Source organism: Hirundo rustica, chromosome 5 (assembly GCF_015227805.2).
Source record: "Hirundo rustica isolate bHirRus1 chromosome 5, bHirRus1.pri.v3, whole genome shotgun sequence".
NCBI lineage: Eukaryota > Metazoa > Chordata > Aves > Passeriformes > Hirundinidae > Hirundo > Hirundo rustica.
In genome coordinates this window covers 5,290,248-5,310,253 of record NC_053454.1, presented here as the reverse complement: position 1 = coordinate 5,310,253, position 20,006 = coordinate 5,290,248, and the positions used below count along the sequence as shown (strand labels likewise).

The following is a 20,006-nucleotide window of genomic DNA, read 5'->3' as shown; positions in this document are numbered from 1 at the left end:
CTCCACAAAGTCTGTACCAGTACAGATGTAACCTGGAAGTAAAAGCCTTTTTGTTCTTTCCCATCTCTTTGCTAAACTGTACTCAACTGAGTCTCTCATGATTCTTTGCTGAATGACATGTTTTTGACAACTACAAAGCAGGTGCTAAGACTGGAGAAAGACACAGGGAAATCTCTTACAGAGATTTGCCAAGTGAAACTGGACACCGGCTGAGTTAACGCATTTGTTAAGCTTCAGTGCAATTGGCAGGACATGTGACACAGTTCTAAGAGGCTGAGGCAGAACAGAGTCAATCAAGAGACTCCACAGAGGTTCTTTAACAATCCTAAAATCAACATTTCCCACTATCTGATCTGATCCCCTTCAGTGCAGCCCCACTGGAAGCGGCCCTCCTCTGCTCTGACACTCCCACTGGTGCAGAGGTACCAGTGAGAATAATCAGGCACTGAGATTTGTTAGAAAACTTGGCTGGATGGTGGTGAGCAAACTCCTGAAGAGCTTTAATTACTTGTGTGCAGTGCATCATGATTAAAATAGAACATATAAATGAGTCTGATTTCTGAGGAGTGGAAACAACCCTGGGCAACATGATTTGAACAGTCATCAAAAGTAAACTCCCCTTGGTAAGACAAACACCTCACAGGGCATTCAGAATATTTCTTTGCCATTTATTTTATTAAATATCCTCTTTAATACAGAATATTTAAGCACAAAAAAGATTACAATCTCTGTTTTGGTAATTCTTGCAGGAGTCTTTTGCATAGTCACTCCTACAGCAGCTCATGTTGGCATTTAAGGAATAAATCTTTAGGAAAAGTCAAGTCTCTCACTGTGTGAGATCTGTTCTACCCAAAGTTAAAAGAGCATTGGAAAATCCCTATAAAAACTGTGAAAACTCTGAATTCCACTCTTCAGCTAAAAGAAATTTAACAACCGTGTCACAGACACATTCTTCTTAATAAATGAAGCAGCAGAATAGGAAAATGCATCCTCTAAAGTTTATACAAGTTCATGTCAGTGCACCCAAGTGCAGCAAAAGAAGAGGAAATGCCTCGAGCACAGATGCTCCAATGCAGTGCTGAGGTTCAGCACAGCAGTGCCAGTTTGCAAAGCTATTTCCAGTACTGGAAATCTGTCACAATAATGACCACAAGGCAGCTGGCACTACCACCCTGACGGGATTCTGCCCCACAGAAGTCGGATAACAGAGAAACAGATTCTGCTTTCACTTCTGCCTGCCTGAGACAGATAGAATTTTGTTCTTTTCTATGTACACAAATAACCTCATTTTTTTCCTAAATAAGTGTTTCTTTGGATCAAAAGGTAGCTCCTATACTCATTAAACAGAAAAGGCTCAGTGAGTATCCAGAAAAAGAAACCTATTGGCACAGGAGAGATGTCTGGAGACGCAGCACAAGCCCTCATTGCATAGCTGTAGAGCACATGCAGCTCTCATGATGAACATTTCAGTCAGATCCTGAAGTTATCACCAAAACACTATGTCAGGGGCTGCTTGAGGTCAAACAAGCCAGTTCCTCCTTTGACAACTTTTCCGACCACCAGGCAGGCCGAAGGGGATCGCAGCTCGTCGTGGGCACCTGCAACACAATTCAAACAAAATCCGATCAGGAGGTTCCCAAAGGTTTCTCCAAGGTCAGTGCTGGAAAGAAACCACTATGGTTTACGTGCAAGAAGCCTTCTGGTTCAGCACACCCAGGTTCAGAAAGGTTCACACTGAATTGGGATTTCTGGGAGTTCAGAGTCCAGAACTATTCCTACCCCTCCTACAACAACTATTATCTCATCCCCATCTTTGGTCCAACACTAATTAGGCCACACCTTACTAAAATCTCCTGATTCCACATGGAAAGACTGAACAGTCTGAATTCTAAGAGAACACAGATTTGACCTTCCAGTGAACACATTCTGGTGACTAAATAGAACACTAAAAAATACATGTGAGGCAAAACCAGAAAGATTCCCTTGTCACTGCTGCCTTTCTCCTTTGTTAGTGTGAATCCCTTTGATGTGTATTTTAAATCCTTCTGGCTAGATACAAAGAGAACTTTTCACTGGAGAGACATTCCATGAATTCCTCTGATTTTGTGGTTACTCACTGTAGTGAAATAGTGTCACAGAAATTTGGAAGCACTCCAGATGACATGTTCTGGCTGGGCTTGTTTTGCTTCCACTGCTTTTGTAAGCACTCAGGCTGCTTTTCAGTCATCCTAACTACAGCACACTTAAAGCTCATCATTAGAGCAGTAGGAAATAAAATCGTTAAACTTCTGCTAAGTTTGGTTATCTTGATTCTACTGAGCAAACTGCACTCAACTTTCCATCATGCAGAGGGTGGGGGCAGGAGCATACCCAGCACTGTGAATGACATGTGCTCTCTGCTCTGATCTCAGCCACAGCTGCATAATTAAATAGCTGCTCCTGAATGTGTGTCAGCTGAAGGAAAAAAAAAAGCCCCTTTGTTGGATGTTAAACAGGACAGTCATGCTGCCCTGTTTGCTCATGTGATGTCAATGAAGAGTCATTCTCTGAGCAAACAGCCCAGGGGATCTCACTGCTGAGGCAGTTTGCTCCCTGCACAAGGAGCCCCGCTGAGCAGCCTGTGCTTCAACAGCCCTGCACATCCTCGCACACCTCCTCCTTCCCCTCCTACTGCTCAGGGCATCAGCCCCAGGCATCCTTGCAGCATCTCTTCAACTGTCAAGTTATCAGTGGCATTAAAGCAAATGAGATCCAGGCTGCTGCAATCCCCATCATGACTTTGATTTCCAGCGTGGTGAAATCATTAACTCCCTCTGCTTGTAATCAGTACAGTTCCTGCCAAGCCACCCTGCCCTTCTGTCAGCATGCACTGAATGTCTTTATTCATAATATTATATCCATACATTACATTTCACTTGGCAAAAACTTCCTCTGATTTCACTTCTAAGTCAGTATGTGATACAACGTACACCCGGTGGGTGAAACTGAGCGACAAACATTTAATTTCACCCTGGATTTACACTTTTCTTTCACAATTTTCAGCTTAATTAAGTCAATCACAACTGATGCTATATTAATGCTGATATTAAGTCAATCATAACCAATGCTATTAATTAAAACCCTATCTTTCTTCCCAGAAAAGGTATAAAACAGCATTAGCAAAAATGAATTCATTGATAGAAGCATCTCTGACACCTGTGCAAGGCAGTTTAAGACAGGAGCTAAGAGATCATGTTGAGAGCTCTCTCCATTTGTAACTGGAAGGACACAGCACAGCAGCATCTGCAAAGCAAGTATCTGACTGGCAAGTGACAGAAACCAAGTTTATTTGCAAAAGGGAGATGTAATTAGTATCCAAAGGCTGAGATCACAGAAGCTTTCAAATGACAGACTTAAAGCTCAAGGGTTTTTTTTATAGATGGACTTAAAAGTAGATGGCTAGTGCTGCTCCAAACGTCCTAAATGATCCACACAGACAGGTGATCTCTACAGCTTCCAGGGAGGCAACTACAGGGGAATCTCAAATGGCACCAGAAACCTACCATCAGACAAATGAGTCTGACCCTTTGTCTGTGTTTAAGGGAAAAAAGAAAAGATAAAGTGCTAAATCAAAATAACAGCTTGTTCTCAAAATAAAATGCTGAATAGCAAGGCTGGAAGAGATATGGAAGTTACAGCATAGGCACAGAAACAAAGCAGAGAAGACAATTTTAATAGTAGAAACAGAAAAAGGCAGATTTAGTAGTCTGTTATAAAGCTTTGCTATAACAAATCTTAGCAACCTTAAGGTTTGTTGTAAAAATGCCGATCTAATTCTTCCAGAAAGTAGTCACAGACCCCACAGATTACATGTGGGAGCTGGCTTTATTTACACTGATAGAATTTTACTAAGAACACCTGGAACATTTTCCTAGGAGAGGGCTTAATTAAAATTTCTGCCTCTGGCATTTTTTCTATTGCAATTATGCATTAGTCAAAATACTGGAAAATTATGACAAAAGCCAAGCATATGTGAAATGCTGCAGCAAGAGATCTCAAATGAAACCATTTACCCATCATCGTTGCATCCTTCAAAAATTTGTAGCTGGTTTCAAATGTCATCTGTTGCAGAGGGGAGGAGTTGGACTGAATCCCAATGCGATTCAGTGGTTTATAAATTCCTTCAAAACACATGTAATCTGCCACAAGTGAAAGGTGCCGAGGGTCTACCACAATTCCTTAAAACACAAGAAAGACCGATCATCAGAGCATTCAAGGGCTAGCTCTGTGGGGCTTTTTAAATAAATCAGGTCTGAACCAAACCCCTTGAACCCAAACCCAAGCAGCTTGGAGAACATCTCTATTAACATTCTTCTGGCAGTGTGTCTCTGGCTTGACTGCTCCCCTGAAATATCCAAGAGAGGCAGACCTCACTCTAATACAAAACACTAGCTCTCCAAATTGAAATGAAAAGAATGGGAAACTGCAAGGCAGCAGAGTTTCTCTACATCCAATCCGCAAATGTCAGCACCATCCTTGTTTCCAGGGAAGGGGACCACACATCCATCCATCTGGAGGGACAGAGATCTTGCCCCTCACCTGGTGGCCTGGATTAGCTGGGCCCCAGATACAGAAAGGTTCTGATGTCCTCTGTGCATGACATCAGGCGTTGACAGAAAACCCCGCTGAGGCTAAAAAAACCCTGCACCTATTCCTAAATAACACTTGTGGACACAGTGTACTGGGGGTCATTAACAGCTCGGTCAACATTTACTGAGCAGTTCTTGCACAACTCGAAGGTCAGACCATTCTGGGCTGCCAGCTGCCAAATCTGTTTGGTGTAACAGCTTGCTAAAATTCCCACTGTATTAATCTTCCCTATTTTCAATGGTTTATTTCATAGCAAGACTCCACTCCAGTGAGTGAGTGCCTAAGAAGTCACACAGCCTCCCCAGGCTGGGCTCTCTGAATCATCTATCTGAGAGAGGAACATTCAGACAATGCAGTGCAGCTATTCTAGGAAAGATATAAAAACTCAGGAGCCTAGATTCCCATCATTAAAAAGGCAAAGTGAAGCAAGATTGATCCTATTCTCAGGGCCACTGTACAAGTCTAACTGTTGGCTTCCTCAGACATCAAAAATTAATTAGTCTGAAACTTGCAGCTTGCAAAAAATATACCAGAATGGAAGAACTCTGTGAAGGGGGAATAAATTCAACCTCACCTATTTTCTACTGATTAACAGAAACCTAATAATTAACTAACAAGGTCTTCACAGAAGACTCTAAAATCATTAGAACAATGAAAACCTGCGACCTAAAAATAGGCACATAAATGAAAAGATCATGCAAAACCATAACTGAAAACATGTGGCTGCATTTTCCTATCTTAACGGTATTAAAGACTGTAAAAATACAAAGAAATCCTACCATATACAGCAAATACATCCTTTATTTCCTTTATAATCACCCTCAGGGCTGATTCAATTCCGTAATTCTTAGCCATGGCATGGATATCATTGCAATAAAGTCTGTTCAGGTCCAAAATCTGAAAGCAGAAAAAACAGAGATAGAAGTCAGGACAATAGCTGCTCTGTATTTCTAAATAACTTTAAGCTAAGCTAAGATAGATTTTTTTCCTCCATTTTTCACAACTTTAAGCAGCACCAACAGTAACAGAACAAGTAGGCAGCAGCTCAGAGTCACACAGACAAAAATGATTTTGAGGATTTATGTTAAGCAGCATTAAACACAACACCAGGAGCATCGGAGTTAAAATTCACCACAAGAGAAAATTAACTGAAGTCACAAAAAGCAAGCTAGCAAAATACACTAGCAAATCGTGTTAGAGTCTTCCAGACAACACAATGCAATGCCCAGTGTGTCTCACACAGCCAGAACTTTTAGCAAAAGAGAAGATGCAGCTTAAAACAATCCTGTATTTGGAGAGCTACGGGCTAGATGGGATAACAGAATTATTCATCTCCCAGCACCGCAATTCATTGAGATGGAAGAACTCCCTCAAGTAACATTTACAGAGACATGAGAGAGAAGAATGGTGTGAAACCATCTGTCATTAGGCCCTGGCCGCTGCACAAACACTGATTTGCAAGCTGCCCTTGAGAAAAGGCTCTGCTGAGCTCTGAACACATCTGAGGATAAAAAGAGGAGGAAGACAGCTGAAGAGCTGAAAAGGCTGCACGTCACCCCCGAGAAATTGAAATGCCATCCACCATCCACCGCCTCCCCCAGAACACAAAAGATCATTGAAGTCTGGGATTAGAAACAGATTCCACACATCAGAGTATCTGAAGAGCTCTGCCAGGTTTATCCCTTCTGTCTGGAGAACGGATTCCTTCTGTCCCTCCTTGTTGGTGCTTTCATTCAGCAGGCAGCGTGTGATGCCCTTCACCTCGTGGATCACTGTGCTGCGCGCCAGGGACCCCAGCAGGGAGGAGAGGTCAAAATACACCTTGGTCAGTGGCAGTGCCAAGGAAACCTAATGGGAAAAAAAACAACAATGCAAGGAGGCTTGAGCACCAGGCTCAATAACCAGCACACTTCATTCCAGGCAAAAAGCAGACAAAGGGAATTGCCCTTGCTGTGTGTTAAGGAATGTAAATGTCTGACTGGAATTAGAGCTGATTCACGGTAATGTGAACCCCCCATCCCAGGGTCATTCATCCACATTGCTTTCAAGGTCTCTGACCTTACAAGGACAGCTTTTTGGGATGGCTTTTTTTTTTTGGAGTGGGACAAGTATATGCTTGTTGAGGTTTTTGTTTGTTTTTTAAGATGTTTACATCTTTTTCAACAGTCCAGCCCTTTCTTTTGTTCATGAAGGGCTACACAGCAGACCATCATAGAGTGAAAGATTAAAACACAGTAAACCCTGTCAAAGAACTGTTTTTAGAAAAAGTTATATGAGATGTTGCGACAATGAGAAATTACTAAAAATGCCATCAAAAAATGCATTTGTAGTGCTGCTTTCTGTATTCATATGGGATTGCTGAGACAAGACAGCAGCACAGCCCTGAAAAGATCCATCTGTCACGGGAGCTACATGCAGCCACTGTGCAACCACCCACAGATGTTCCACCTTACCTCACACCAAAGCTCGTTTTCGGTGTCAAATGTGTAATCCTGTATGGATGGGTGGCTCTCCACAACAGCGCTCACTCGCACCTGGGCTGACTGAAGCAATCCATCTTTCCCTTTTTTGGTCTGAGACACAAAGGAAAGATGCTGAGAATCTTCACCCTCTGCTCTATTCTGATCCTCTTCAGCACCAGGAGTCCCTTCCTCTTTTTCAGATTCAGCCTCTTCATCTTCTGCATTGTCTTTAATGTTTTCCTCCCCGTTCTCTTCTTCGCTCTCATAATCGACCTGCAAGGAAATAACATTGTGTTTATCTACAGAGACACAGCACACCATGAACAGTTTAGTTCTGGAATGTTCTTCACTGCTGAGTTGCAAGGATCTTGCCCCTACGGCACAAAGAAAATGCAATTTTGTTGTAAAGAAAATAATACAACAGATTCAGTGCAGTTTTTATTTCTTTATAATCTTACCATTATTTCTCAGCACAGTCCAGGATGCTACAGGATGTTTGGACTGCAGCCGAATTTAGTTTTCTCCCCCTGAGAAAGGCCAATTTCTTCCCATAATCCAACTCTGATCATGAGAGTCCCTCAGAATTTTCATTTACCCACCTGCTGAAATTACAGCACTCCATCTTTTAAGATCTAAGTATGAAGTACTGAACACAGAGAATCAGGGAGGGAGACTATTTTTTAAGAACCACAGTAACGTTTTAAAAACAATTAACGGCATGAAATTTGCAAAAGATAAAGTTAAGGTGAACTTCAGCACAGTCAGCCTGATTGCCAGACACATCCCCCCAAATGCCTGTAGGATGAGGCTCCAGGAAAGCACCAAATGAAAACTCTTCAGCCCAAAGCCGGCACTTTCCTATCTCCTCTCAAGTGGGGTTTTGTTTCTTTCAGCATTTTGTTCCAGTGGAAGTTTCCCTTCCCAGGTCAAACACAGAAGAAACAGGGAATTAAAGAGCTGTGCTGAGCACCTATAAAGTCATTACCTCTTCTTCCTGGTTCTTCCTCCGTTTTGTTTCTGTAGCATCACCATCTCCTTCATCAGGTTCTGCATCAACAATGTTCTCTTCTTCCTCTGCTACAGCTTCCAGACTATTCAGTGCCTGAAAATTCAGGACAGACAGATAATCAGGCTGACTGCTAGGAAGTATCAACAGCATCAAAAGGCTCCAGCCAAACATCTGGAATTTAACAGCCTCTAAATGTTCCACCTTTACAAACAAATTAATTTCTATACATCCACTACTATAAAGAAACGAACTCACACTCCTGGTAACTTCAACATTTAACAAGGTTAAAGTCAGTAAGATGGGTAAGCTTTGACAGTCCTTGATGGGAGAGGAGAGGTAGAAGGAACATGCAAAATCATTTCAATGAACAAAGGACCTTCCCCAAAGTTTTGAGAACCACTGCTCCAAGAGGACACTGATCTGGGAGCAAGCAGTGATACGCTTTTGTCTCAGAGAAGCTAAAATTCACAGGCATTTTTGGAGTACAGTCTTAGGCAAATCAAGATTTAACAGTCAAAGACTTCAATTTCCTTGTTAATTTTATGAGAATGCAAAGACAGTTTATTTATGAAGTATTTAAGTAGTAATTTAGTATTCACACATTTTGTGTACAGTGAAACATGCTACACCTTTCCAATTCTGCTTCTCAACAGGAGTGAAAGGAAGTGAGGTGTTTTTCAGGTGATGTTTTTCTGTACCTTGTCTTGGTCATCATCTAAATCCTTCCGAGTTGTCTTCCGAGTGCTGACTTCATTAAAAGACGCCATCTTTGTCGTCTTCCTTTTAATTGCTTCCAGGAGAACTTTAAAGAACCTGACAGAAGAAGAAACTCAGAATGTCAAAGCTCAGCAGTGCCACAGAAAAAGTGAAGTTGTCAAAAAATTTATTTATTTTGGTTAACAAGTGAGTCAATTCACAACAGGACATTATTCCCTGCTGGATGCAGAAGTACTTCTAGGATAATGCAAATAATTTTTCTCATCCCTTTCTCCTTTATTTAGGAATCAAAAGGTTGGTATGAGCTCTGTTATTGTCACAGATGTAGCTATGCAGATAAAGCATAAAATTATAGACTCATTTGGATATAAAATCTGCACATCAAACTGACCTTCAGAAGAGACGGTTCACTACTGGTCTTGAATAATAAGAATTGCCAATTTTATCGAAGACATAAAAGCAACACTGTAAATTTTTTATGCACATCTCCTGGAAAAGCTCTAAAAGCTACACCAGCTGTAATCAACTACATGCAAAGCCCACAAAAAGGCAAAAGAAGAGCAAATATTAAAGTATCTGAAAGCAAACTCACTTTGTTTCCATGAAGTGCAAGATCTTCCTGGGCTTCACACACTTCTCCTCTCGGTAATATTCATGGGGCAAGAAATCGAATTTGATTTTGTAGAGGCGATGCTTGTTCAGCTTGTCCTTCACATGCAGGGATTCCTCGATGTCCACTTTCTGCAAGACCTACGAAACATTCCCCAGCAGGAATGTTACTCCTTTGATGAAAGCATTTCGTTTATTTCCTGCAGTTTCAGTGCTTTCCACAGGAAATCAGAATTACACAAGGCTAACTGGCAAACTTTTCCAGAAGCTTTGCTCCTGGGCAGAAGGATTGTACCCTACTGCACGTTTTGGCTTAAACTCTTCCCAGCAATTAATTCAGACAAGACTGGAAGAACAGCCTCACCTCCCACCCAGCTCCTTCACAAGAGATTACCCTTCCTCAGGGGACCAACAGCTTCCTTTTACTGCACATGGAGCAGCAGAGCATTCCAGCACACAGCCAGCTCTTAACCTGATCTTTGCTGCTTTGAACTCACAAGAGTAAAACAGAAGAAGGGAGGGAATGTAGGAAAGCACAAGGGTGCACTCCCAGGAAGAGAGGGAACACATCAGTGTATTGAATCTCCAGAGATATTTTGCTTCTCATGAGCACAACCATTTGTGTGCATTAGGAAAGAGTGGGGGACAGATAAAAAGGTCTCTATCAGGGCTCTAACTGTGTCAATCACAGCCAGATTAACTGGTCTCAAAGACAAAACAGAACCCCTCCAATTCTACAGACTGATGAAAATGTGCTTGAGAAAAAGCCAAAGACTACAGCTTGGCAAACTACTGATGAGCCCCAGGAGGAGAGTTAGAGGAGCTGACTCTCAAAGGATGCACTGAAAAGGAGCCTCACCTCAGCTAAGCACACTCTTGTGAGCTGTTTCTTTAGCTGTTTCACCTTTTTGAGAGCTTTCTTGGTATTGAACACAGGAACACTCATCATTGGGGTTTTAATGTTTGAGCTGGCCACCATCAGTATCTCCCGCAACCTTTAAACAAAGACCAATCATTCAAATTAAACCATAAAAGCACTGTGTACATCAAGTCATTATCTAGGTCATTTCATGAGGCAGAATGCAGCAACTGGCAGTTCCACCAAAGCCACGTGCACCAAGAGCTGTGGTTACACTGCACTGCTCCTTTGCTTTGTCCTGGTTCCCCACCAGGCACAGCAGCAGCAGCAGCAGCCCCACTGCCTCAACTGGATCATTCCCCCAGTTATGAGAAGAGAACAGATGATAATAAATTGTTCCAAGAACTGAAGGACTAATGAGGTCTGTTTCCTACAGATGCATGATGGATGCTTCCTTGTATGCTCCTCCTCTCCCACCTAAGGCACCTCACACCCCCACATGAGGCCAGGTCAGGACCCACATTATTCCAAATAAACTGATGATTTGCTGTATATCAGATCACAGTAATGGGGCTTCACAGATCTTTAGTATCTAGAAAACAAACCAAAAATAACTGGAAAATTGTAAAATGTTAAAATAGATCTGAACAGGCAAAATTTACAAGTGCACTGAAGGACTGTTCACCCTCAATATTCACACAGAAACCTGCTAGTGTACCTAGCACAATTATATACCTAAGGGCCTAAAATAAAGGGCCCACTGAGGGCACAACTTTCTCACCTTGGAATACCCAGTGTGACATTCATTTCACCTCTGCCAGCAAAGTGAAAGGTGTTCAGAGTCATCTGTGTTGAAGGCTCCCCAATACTCTGAGCAGCAAGAAGCCCCACAGCTTCTCCTGGGTCACAAAGAGAACGCTGCCACTTTAAATACAACAGATCCTTTAATCTGGAGACAGGAAAGGAGAGGTTTAGCTCAACATACAAAATAAAAAACTCAACTGCTCAATCCAATTAAGTTGTGTCTTTGAGACATTTTCTCCTGGTAGCTTACAGATAAATACACTCCAGAAACTGTAAAGTTGTCTATCCCCATCTGATCTGACAAACACAGCCCATGAACACAGAACTGGGACCTTGGCCAAACTGCATTTTACTTCTGCTGCCAATTCCCAGAATGTCAAAAGAGAGTCCATTTACTCCCACTTGTGCTTCCTAACTGCCTTGCTCACTCCAAAGTGCATCAAGAGCACGCTTAGTTTTTCAAGATCACTATAAAGTATTAGTTTATCTCTATGGGGACAGCAATACATCGCTGTTGTTCCAGAGAGGCTTTGCTAAAGCCCTCAGCAGCATGAAAAATTCAGGTTTGGAAGGAACAGAAAACCAAAGCCTCTCCATTGCACACTAAACACGCTTGGCTTCAAGAACCATTCTGCAACCCACTGCTTAGTTCACAAAGGCCACAACAAAAACAAAGCTTGGTAAAGACTTCTCAGTTTTAGCAGAAGGTTCTCCAAAAAGGTGTTCTGGCTCAGTGCAAAGAAGAAGACACTGAGAGGTTTCTACCTGTCAGAAGAAAGTGCTGGGTGCATGTAACTCCGGCTGCTCTCAGATTCCCATTTACTGACATAGCCTTCAACTCCACTTTCAAATGTTTCTGAAACAGATGCAAAGTAAGTATCTGGACGCCAAACCCCAAGGCTTGGGTCAGGACACTTGCTTGTCTTCTTCAGATACTTCCTTTGTTTCTTCTCATCAAGCTCATACCACATCTTCAACAACTGAAAATAAGAGGAGGTTTTTAAGCTGGCTGATTTATCCCCAGTAAGACCACAAGCAATCAAGCAGCGGTGAAGGAGAAGATAACCTGTGCAGAATGTAAGGGTGTGTTCTCCTTTTTCTGATATTTAACACTTCTGAAGCCAAATGATTTCAAGATTCTTTACATGCCCAAAAATACCCCAACTTATGTATCCATAGTAACTACTTCAGAAATCAGTGAAATATAACCTCAAAGAATGATTTTAACTGGGAGTGAATGCCCTCAATACACTTAAACTTTTGCTTGTAGCTGCCTCTCACCTCACCTGTCCAAAGCTGGCATGAAAAAGGAGCTTCTTACCAAAAAGTGTCAAGAGCAACATAAATTCAGCATAGCTCAATAAATGAAGCTCTGACAAGGTTCATTTCTCTGTTAGGAAAAACAGCTTGTGCACACAAGCTCACAAAATCATCTCTCCACACCTTCAGCCTGGAGTTTCATGCTAACTGCCCAAGTTCCAGCATGATCGATTCCTTGTGACAGCAAGGCTGTGGAGCAGGACCTGTCTGCGTTTTGTGTCCATCCACACCATGTCACAGGGAGCAGTGCTGTGATGGACAAGAGGCTTAAGCAAAGATATTTTTTGGAAAAACTAGGCAGGGCTGGCTCAGCCCTCTGATCTTTGGTATTCAAATAGGCTCTCATCCAGCTAACAGACAGCCGTCCATGCAATGGAGATCTGCTTTGTGTACATGAAAAAACCCAAATAACTCACTGATAAACAGAAACAACTCCCTCAAATCATTCACAAGCATGACTTGCTTTCTAACAACATAATTATCTCAGTTTTCAGCCCCTTTCCTAGCAGTAGGGCCCACCGACTTTAATAAATCTCAGCTTATCACCCACACAGTTGCCATGATTCCTTAAAAGGCAACTTGTTTATTTAGACTGTGAAACACTTTGGGATACACAGAGCAATTGGAAAAAAAAAAAAAAAAAAAAAAAAAAGAGAGACAGATTTCTGCAACTTCTTTTGAAGGGTTTGGTCAGTTCAACTGCTGTTGTGTTACCTGTAAAGTAGCAGGATCTCTTCCATTCTTTATTTCACCTCCTGGAAGCTGTGCTTTCAAACTTGGCAGTTTCTTTTGGGAAAACAACAGAAAGCCTCCTTCTCTTTGCACAGAGTTTTGGTGTCTGGCTCGCCACTTTTTGATGGCTTTGAACTGCTGGTTAGCTTGGTGAGACTCCATCCTTGCTAAAGCTTCATCCAGACGGTTTGTCTTCTGGATGACCTGTAAGAAAGTCATTTGTGTGATTATTCTTCTCTCTGTCCTCACTGTACCAGAAAAGGCGAAGCAAACTGAAGAGATCATCTGCCGTCACCGCTGTAAAACAATTTTCAAATTTGATTTTCAACCCAACTGAGACAAAACTCCCTATAACTTTATGTTATCACCACTCTATATTAAGCAGTGGTGATACTGGTAAAAGGAAGTTAATCAAACCTGACAGACTGAAAAGTGAAGTCATCTTTGTTGAATTCAAGTGCAGAGTTAGAACAGACAGTGCTTGGTGCTCTGCTGAAATTGAGACTGCTTCTATCACAGTGCAGACTTCAGATTGCTTCCATGTTTTGGATACAATGGCAAATAAAATTGTACATTAGTCTGAAAGTAACTGAGACAAACAAGTGTTGCCACTAGATCCCTGAGAGATATGCCAGATGTTAACCACGTGTTTCAGTCTCCCCTTCACCTCTCCTAAATAGTTAAGATTTAGGTGTTCTACCTCATAGTTTTCTGCAATGAAAGGAAACTGCTCAGGCTGTAAGAATTGAGTTTTAGGGATATCAAGCCCATCTTCTCCATACAGAAACTGCACCACGCTGCCATCACTGTCTCGTACAGTCAGGTCATACTGAACTACCAGTCCTTCCAAATGTTTTATGATACACCTGTTCCAGAGGGGAAAAAAAAAAAAGGAAAAAAAAAGAAGAAAAATGCTGTTAAGAGGCTACAGAGCAACAAGAATGATACAACTTCTAACACAAAAACCACTGTTTTCATCAACTTCTTAAGTGTACTTAAGGGCTGATCAGGAATTCTGGAAGCCAAAATCCCATAGACACAACATTCATGTGAAATGTTTGATTTGCAAAGCTTTCAGCATGTTGCTCCCTCCAGCTTCCTTGGGCTGATCTGACCTGAAATGAAGCAGTAAATTACTCTCCATTTCTGCTGTCACACTTTAACAGTTTTCTAAATAAAAAAAAAGAGGCATCCCTCCTTTAGAACTAATCACTGCCCTCTGAAACAAATAAAAAGTTTCATTTTCTTCTATACATACTGGAGGTGTTGGTTGAGTGAAGACAAGAGCCACTCAGTGGGGCCAAGAAAAACTAGAGTTGCCTGGAACTTGCACACCTATCTATATTTGTACCAGAAAATAAAGATTTCTGCAAAAGGAGAAGCTGCTGCTGGTATGTGCCAGAGGTAAATTTGAAATTATAATGTTCCAGTTGATCTAGATCTCTAGAAAACTGTACTTAGAACAAACATTCAGCATTCAGACTATTTTGTGAAAATCCTAACAGTGAAGTTAATCTAAGCAGTACAGGCACTTACAATCTACAGAAATCACCCAGGAAAAAGAGAAAAATCAACCGACCAACAAAAGGACTTTTTAATGGCTCCAGTTCTAACCCAGGCCTCTTACCTTTGCAGGTACCCAGAACGGCTGGTTTTGACAGCTGTGTCCACAAGACCTTCCCTGCCAGCCATGCAGTGAAAGAAGAATTCCTAAACACAAACACACCACCATCAGCATTCTGCTAAGAAGTGCATCAACAATTTATGTTCTCCCTGAGAAGCTTCATATGAAACCAGGGTGAAAAAAGCTCATTTATCTATAATTGCAGATACTCTCTATTAAAAATACCAAGACTTAAATAAACTTCAGTATCAAGACAAGCAGCCTTAAACTTACAGAAGGTCTGATCCCAGTGAGAAATCTGCCAGTCACAAATCCTCCTGAGCTAGGGGAAAAATCATAAGGCTGGAAACATGGCAGCGATTTGCCAGATGCCATCAGTGGGGGTCTTCGGCCTTCCAGCTCAATCTGGCCCAGCAAACAAGAAATCTAAATGTGGACAGGAAAAAAAGGAAATGTCACTTCTCCATCCAACTTTTTGTTCACATGAGCTTAGTAATTTTTCTTGAAAACTTCAGTAAAAAATATCAAATGTTCAGTAAACGCTCCGTAGCTCAATGAGGACTTGTTCATGAAATGTTCTAGCTACTGAGGGGCAGAAAAGGCATGATCTCACCTGGGTTTTTTTAAGTTATCCCAGTACCCTGACTCATCCTCAACATTACCTCAAAATCCGGTTCTGTATACTTATTTTAACACAGAGATGTGAAACTAAAAATACCCTAAATATTTTTAGGTCCCTCCATTACCCTCACCACCTTTCGGCTGGGCTGTGTACTAAAAACAGAACAAAAACCTCAACCCCAAATGCTCTCTCTTTTGAGCTGTGATCATTCCCTCCATTTTAGATGGCATTTTTATAGAGTCTCTCTTGCTTAGTGTCCATGTTGCAAATGGTGAAATGAAAATATCTCCTCGTCACATCTACCAAAACCAAAGATTCTGTTGTTCCTATTCACAAGTTGAAGAAGGAGAGGGTCAGACTCCAACAGAGGTCAGGAGAAGTTATTTCTCCTACAGTAGGTTTGCTTGTATAAACTGCAGCACTCCTCAAAAGCTGGTCTGCTATTTCAGTAAATCCTCATGTACTGAGGAGAGATTCAAAAATAGGTTATAATAAACACTGACTCTCTTCCATCACCCACTGAGGTCTTTATTACATTCTTCTAACATTTTTTCATGCCAAAGTTCAGAGTGAAAACCCTGCTCTGGTATCAGATATCCCCACAAGAGCTTCCCAACAGCTTATATTGCAGGACACATCACATCAGCACACGTAGCTGCTGAGCATATTCTGGCTGTCTTTACCTGCATTGTGTTTACAGTGGATCCTTTGGCTCCTGACTGTACCATCAACTGCAAATTGTTCTCTGGAAAGCTCCTGTGGAGACCAAGGGGCATGCAAACCTACAGAGTTATGGGGGAGCAAAGGGAACAAAGCCAAACGTTATCAATAAAATTACAAACCCCAGGAATGCCTGTGGGAGGCTTCAACAAAGTGAAACAATGAGTAATCACAAACATCCCCATTTATCATTTCAAAAGCATCTTGAATATTAAGCCATCTTCTCGCTCAGGGAGGACAAAGCTGGGGAGGAGAGGCAGCACGTGGAGCCTCATGCCGGGGACAGATGGAAAGCTTCAACCTCCAGAAGAGTCAGGCACTGCTCACCCACATTAAGTAACTTAATAAGTTAAACAAGATTAGCATTGCACAGATGCCTCCATGCCAACCTTGTTGATGTCATTGTTGTAGCTGTTTACTTCCTCCTTGAACTTCATATCAACCATGTTAAAATCCCTCTGGTCTTTGCAGAGATGGGCATCCTGCCACTTCCCTTGGACCTCCTCACATGATGCTGTTTCTGGCAAATTAAGAGCAGCTCGAACAGCCTGAAAGTAAAATATAGGAAGTTTTGGGTGTTAAGCAGGCATGATTGGAAGAGGCACTATTTCAAAAATTTTGCATTATGAAAGAAAAAAAAAAAATCTGCAGAACAGACTTACTTCAACACCACTCTGCCTTGATCTTTCAATGATTTTCTTTCTTTTGTGGTCTGCTTCAGGTTTAACCAAAATATCTTCAATCCCTGTTAGAGAGGAGAGACAGAACACAATGGTCTAAACTGAAACAAAATCAAGGAAGGAACCACATTTGGTGTCAGGGATTTTGAGTGAAGAGCTGGGAAAGAAAGTCACAATTAAAGTTATAATGATGGTTAGACTCAGGGTCTTCAGTTTGACAAGAAGGAAAAAATCTGAGTAGCTTTGGGATGGAGAAGTTGTAAGCCATTAAAAAAAAAAAATCAACTAATCAACTCCCTAATTTAAGAAGTCTTAACTTCTACAGTCTCTAAAAAAATCTAAATTGATGCACTTGCACAAACTAATGCTTTATGGACCAGCCACATCAAACTGCTTTTTTTCTTCCATCCACATCAGATTTCCTATTACCTGAACTTTTCACAATCTGGCATTTCTTAGCTTTCTTTTAAAAAAGATAAATCAAAAATACAGATCCTTGAGATGACAGGACCAGGAAACAGATTAAACTCTGGAACCTGATCCTGTGAGCTATTTGTAAGGAGTCCTACCACAGGCACTAAAATGGTCACTAAAATGGCTGTGTCAAAACACCAAATCCCAAACTCCTGCTCCAGTCTCAGTTCTCTTCTGATGTTTTAACTGCCGGGTGGTCCCAGGCTTGTTATTTTTTCCTAACTAGTTTTTGCACCCTGGCTCTCAGGAGTCCTGTGTCTTACAGTTAATCAGTCGCCTTCCTTACTCCAAAAGACATCTCTCTCTTTTCCCTGGCTCACAGCAGTCTTTTGGTCCCTCACTGCTGCCAACAGTTGACTGTGTCTCCACAACTCTTGTTGTACCTCTAATGAAAGCTTTTCCAACTCATTTACCAAAAGTTTTCCAGTAAAATGTGATGTGCAAGACCTGATCACCAAGCCCTGAAGAGTTCTTTCACCTTGCTTTGTCGGCTGTTCTGCTTTCTACACAATAATTACTTTTCAGAGAAGCAAAACACAAGGTTTTGATCTAAACAAAATTTCAGCACAGGACATATTAACTGTGTACACTTTGGCTAGGCAGGACAGAAAACAGAAATTACTGGACACACTCAAGACTGTACCTTCTCTTTATGCTTAGAAGGCCAGCTACGCACCAACAAAAAACAAGATTGAAAAAAGGCTGGCAGGCAGCTATCCCACTCAAGGGCAGCCTTGCAGACTTTTATTAACAGAATTAAGCATGTATTATGCCCAGCCATGTCTGGTTGACAGCTCAGGAGGTGCTGCAGGCACTCACCCATGGTAAAACCCCTGTAGAGCTGCAGGTAAGCAGTGAAGAGGCGCCCCAGGCACGTCAGCACTTTCCCACTGGTTCTACCCCCGTAGATCTCATAGCAGCAGTGCACCAGCCCATAGGCAGAGCTGCCAAAGTGAGCTTTGTCCAAGACTCCACAGAGCAATTCACCATCTCTGATAATAACCTGAAAAATAAAACACAGCTTTGAATCAGGAAAAGCAGAATTTTTAATCTTACAGGTTTAACCTCTACAGGTTTTTCCGTGTAATCTATGTGAAAATTGGTTTAAGTTTTAAAAGCTTACATATTGGTGAATGGTTAAATGTAGGTCAGATTATCTATACTTTTAGAATTTATAGCAGAAATGGAACTTCTACCACCACCTGCATTTTTCCATCTATAAAGTCTGACAATGAAGACACAAGGTCTAACAAAAACAGATGGAATTCACCAAAGTCAGGACCACAGAGAATTTTTTCCTCACTCCCAGGCCTATCCTTCAAACACAGACTTCTGGCAGTAACTGCTGTCAAATACCTGCTTCTGACTTTGTCATTTGCTTTGTTTCCTTCCCACTCCTTTAATGTACACATAATTTTAATACAACACTGCCCAGCCCAACCCCCCAGAGTTGTTGCATACCTGAGATTCACACATTGAATCAAGATTCAGACATCCTTTTGCAGGTCCCTTCACCCAGGCTTTCCCACCAATTTTTGCTTTCCCAGTCAAATTCAGTGGAGCATGGTTGTCTGGAATGATGTTTATTAACAACGTGGAAACCACCTATAAAGAAGCAGGATGAGTAGCAGGAATTACTTTTTTTTGTATAATCGCTTCTCAACATAAAAAAATCTGGCATGAATGAGAAAAGCAACATCCTGCATGTATTCCTTCCACTGACAGCAAAGTTTTGAAAGCTTGGAAATCTCACAAAGCAGGAATATCCTCCTGCTACTCTACCCTCTGAAGGATCAGTGAGCTGAGACACATAATTATTCAGAAATATAAAACAGCAAAGGTTTTTCCAATAATTAGATAAATTATTAAAAAAAAAAAAAAAAAAAGCTGTCTGTTGGGTTTTACAGCTCAGAAACACACACCAAAACCTACATGGTGTTGATGGGATCTTGCCTTCCAAATGCCCTTAAGCAGCACTGGTTTTAGCACTAGCATTCTGCTTACTCTGAAACCAATGGCATTCTTTAACCCAGTAAATGATAAACTACCTGCTTTCCTGTCCATAATCGCTGTGGCTTCATAATGGCAGGAGGAAAGACTTTAATTCTTCCTTTTTTGTCTGTCAGCCCTCGGTACACAAGCTCCATGTACTGCTCTCTGGTGAAAAAGCAGCCCCGGATTGTCATGCTGACTCCAGAAATCATGTGATCCTGGATCAAGCCAGGAAGTGGCTTCCCATCCTAAAGAGGTAACAACAAAAAGGTGGTGGTAGGGGGATTAGTAAATCGTGTGCCTTCAGCTGCCCAAATTATTCCCCCTGGATAAAAGCACTTAAGTAAAGAACTCGTTACAGCACAACTCTCTACTGAAATCTCCTCTGGACACCGACGCTCAAAGGAACAAGACTGTTTATCATCAGCTAAAACAAACAAAAGCGACTGCACCTCGAAATACCTTTATCTGGCAGTTTGACTTGCCTTTGGCACCAGGTACTGCTCATCAGTGATGGCCAAGGTGTAGGCTTCCGCCCTGCCCAGCTCGCTCTGCGGGAAGTGGGCGTTCATCTCATCGCCGTCGAAGTCGGCGTTGTACGCTTTGCAGTTGGCGTAGTGGAGCCTCAGCACCTTCTCCCCGGGCAGGATGCGGGCGCGGTGAGCTTGGATGGAAGGTCTGTGAAGCGTGGGCTGGCGGTTCAGCAACAGCACGTCCCCGTTCTTAATGTGCCGACACACCTGCCGGAGAGAT

The 20,006-nt window shown here is 41.9% G+C and overlaps 1 protein-coding gene across 1 annotated transcript in view; it reads right to left on the bottom strand.

Annotated features, from left to right (window-relative positions):
* Nucleotides 1–656: 656 nt before the first annotated feature.
* Nucleotides 657–20,006, bottom strand: part of POLR1A (RNA polymerase I subunit A) — a 28,375-nt gene continuing 9,025 nt past the window's right edge. The window contains exons 13-34 of the mRNA XM_040064997.2: nt 19,739–19,993; nt 19,310–19,501; nt 18,723–18,866; nt 18,081–18,264; nt 16,770–16,852; nt 16,497–16,655; nt 16,071–16,169; nt 15,039–15,191; nt 14,769–14,851; nt 13,842–14,007; nt 13,124–13,345; nt 11,855–12,069; nt 11,067–11,234; nt 10,286–10,421; nt 9,410–9,567; nt 8,799–8,913; nt 8,077–8,193; nt 7,083–7,364; nt 6,277–6,477; nt 5,409–5,526; nt 4,053–4,217; nt 657–1,598 (exon numbers count right to left, since the gene is read on the bottom strand). Coding sequence (XP_039920931.1) covers nt 1,498–1,598; nt 4,053–4,217; nt 5,409–5,526; nt 6,277–6,477; nt 7,083–7,364; nt 8,077–8,193; nt 8,799–8,913; nt 9,410–9,567; nt 10,286–10,421; nt 11,067–11,234; nt 11,855–12,069; nt 13,124–13,345; nt 13,842–14,007; nt 14,769–14,851; nt 15,039–15,191; nt 16,071–16,169; nt 16,497–16,655; nt 16,770–16,852; nt 18,081–18,264; nt 18,723–18,866; nt 19,310–19,501; nt 19,739–19,993 — 3,516 coding nt within the window. The 3' untranslated portion in view covers nt 657–1,497. The remainder of the gene's footprint in view (nt 1,599–4,052; nt 4,218–5,408; nt 5,527–6,276; nt 6,478–7,082; nt 7,365–8,076; nt 8,194–8,798; nt 8,914–9,409; nt 9,568–10,285; nt 10,422–11,066; nt 11,235–11,854; nt 12,070–13,123; nt 13,346–13,841; nt 14,008–14,768; nt 14,852–15,038; nt 15,192–16,070; nt 16,170–16,496; nt 16,656–16,769; nt 16,853–18,080; nt 18,265–18,722; nt 18,867–19,309; nt 19,502–19,738; nt 19,994–20,006) is intronic.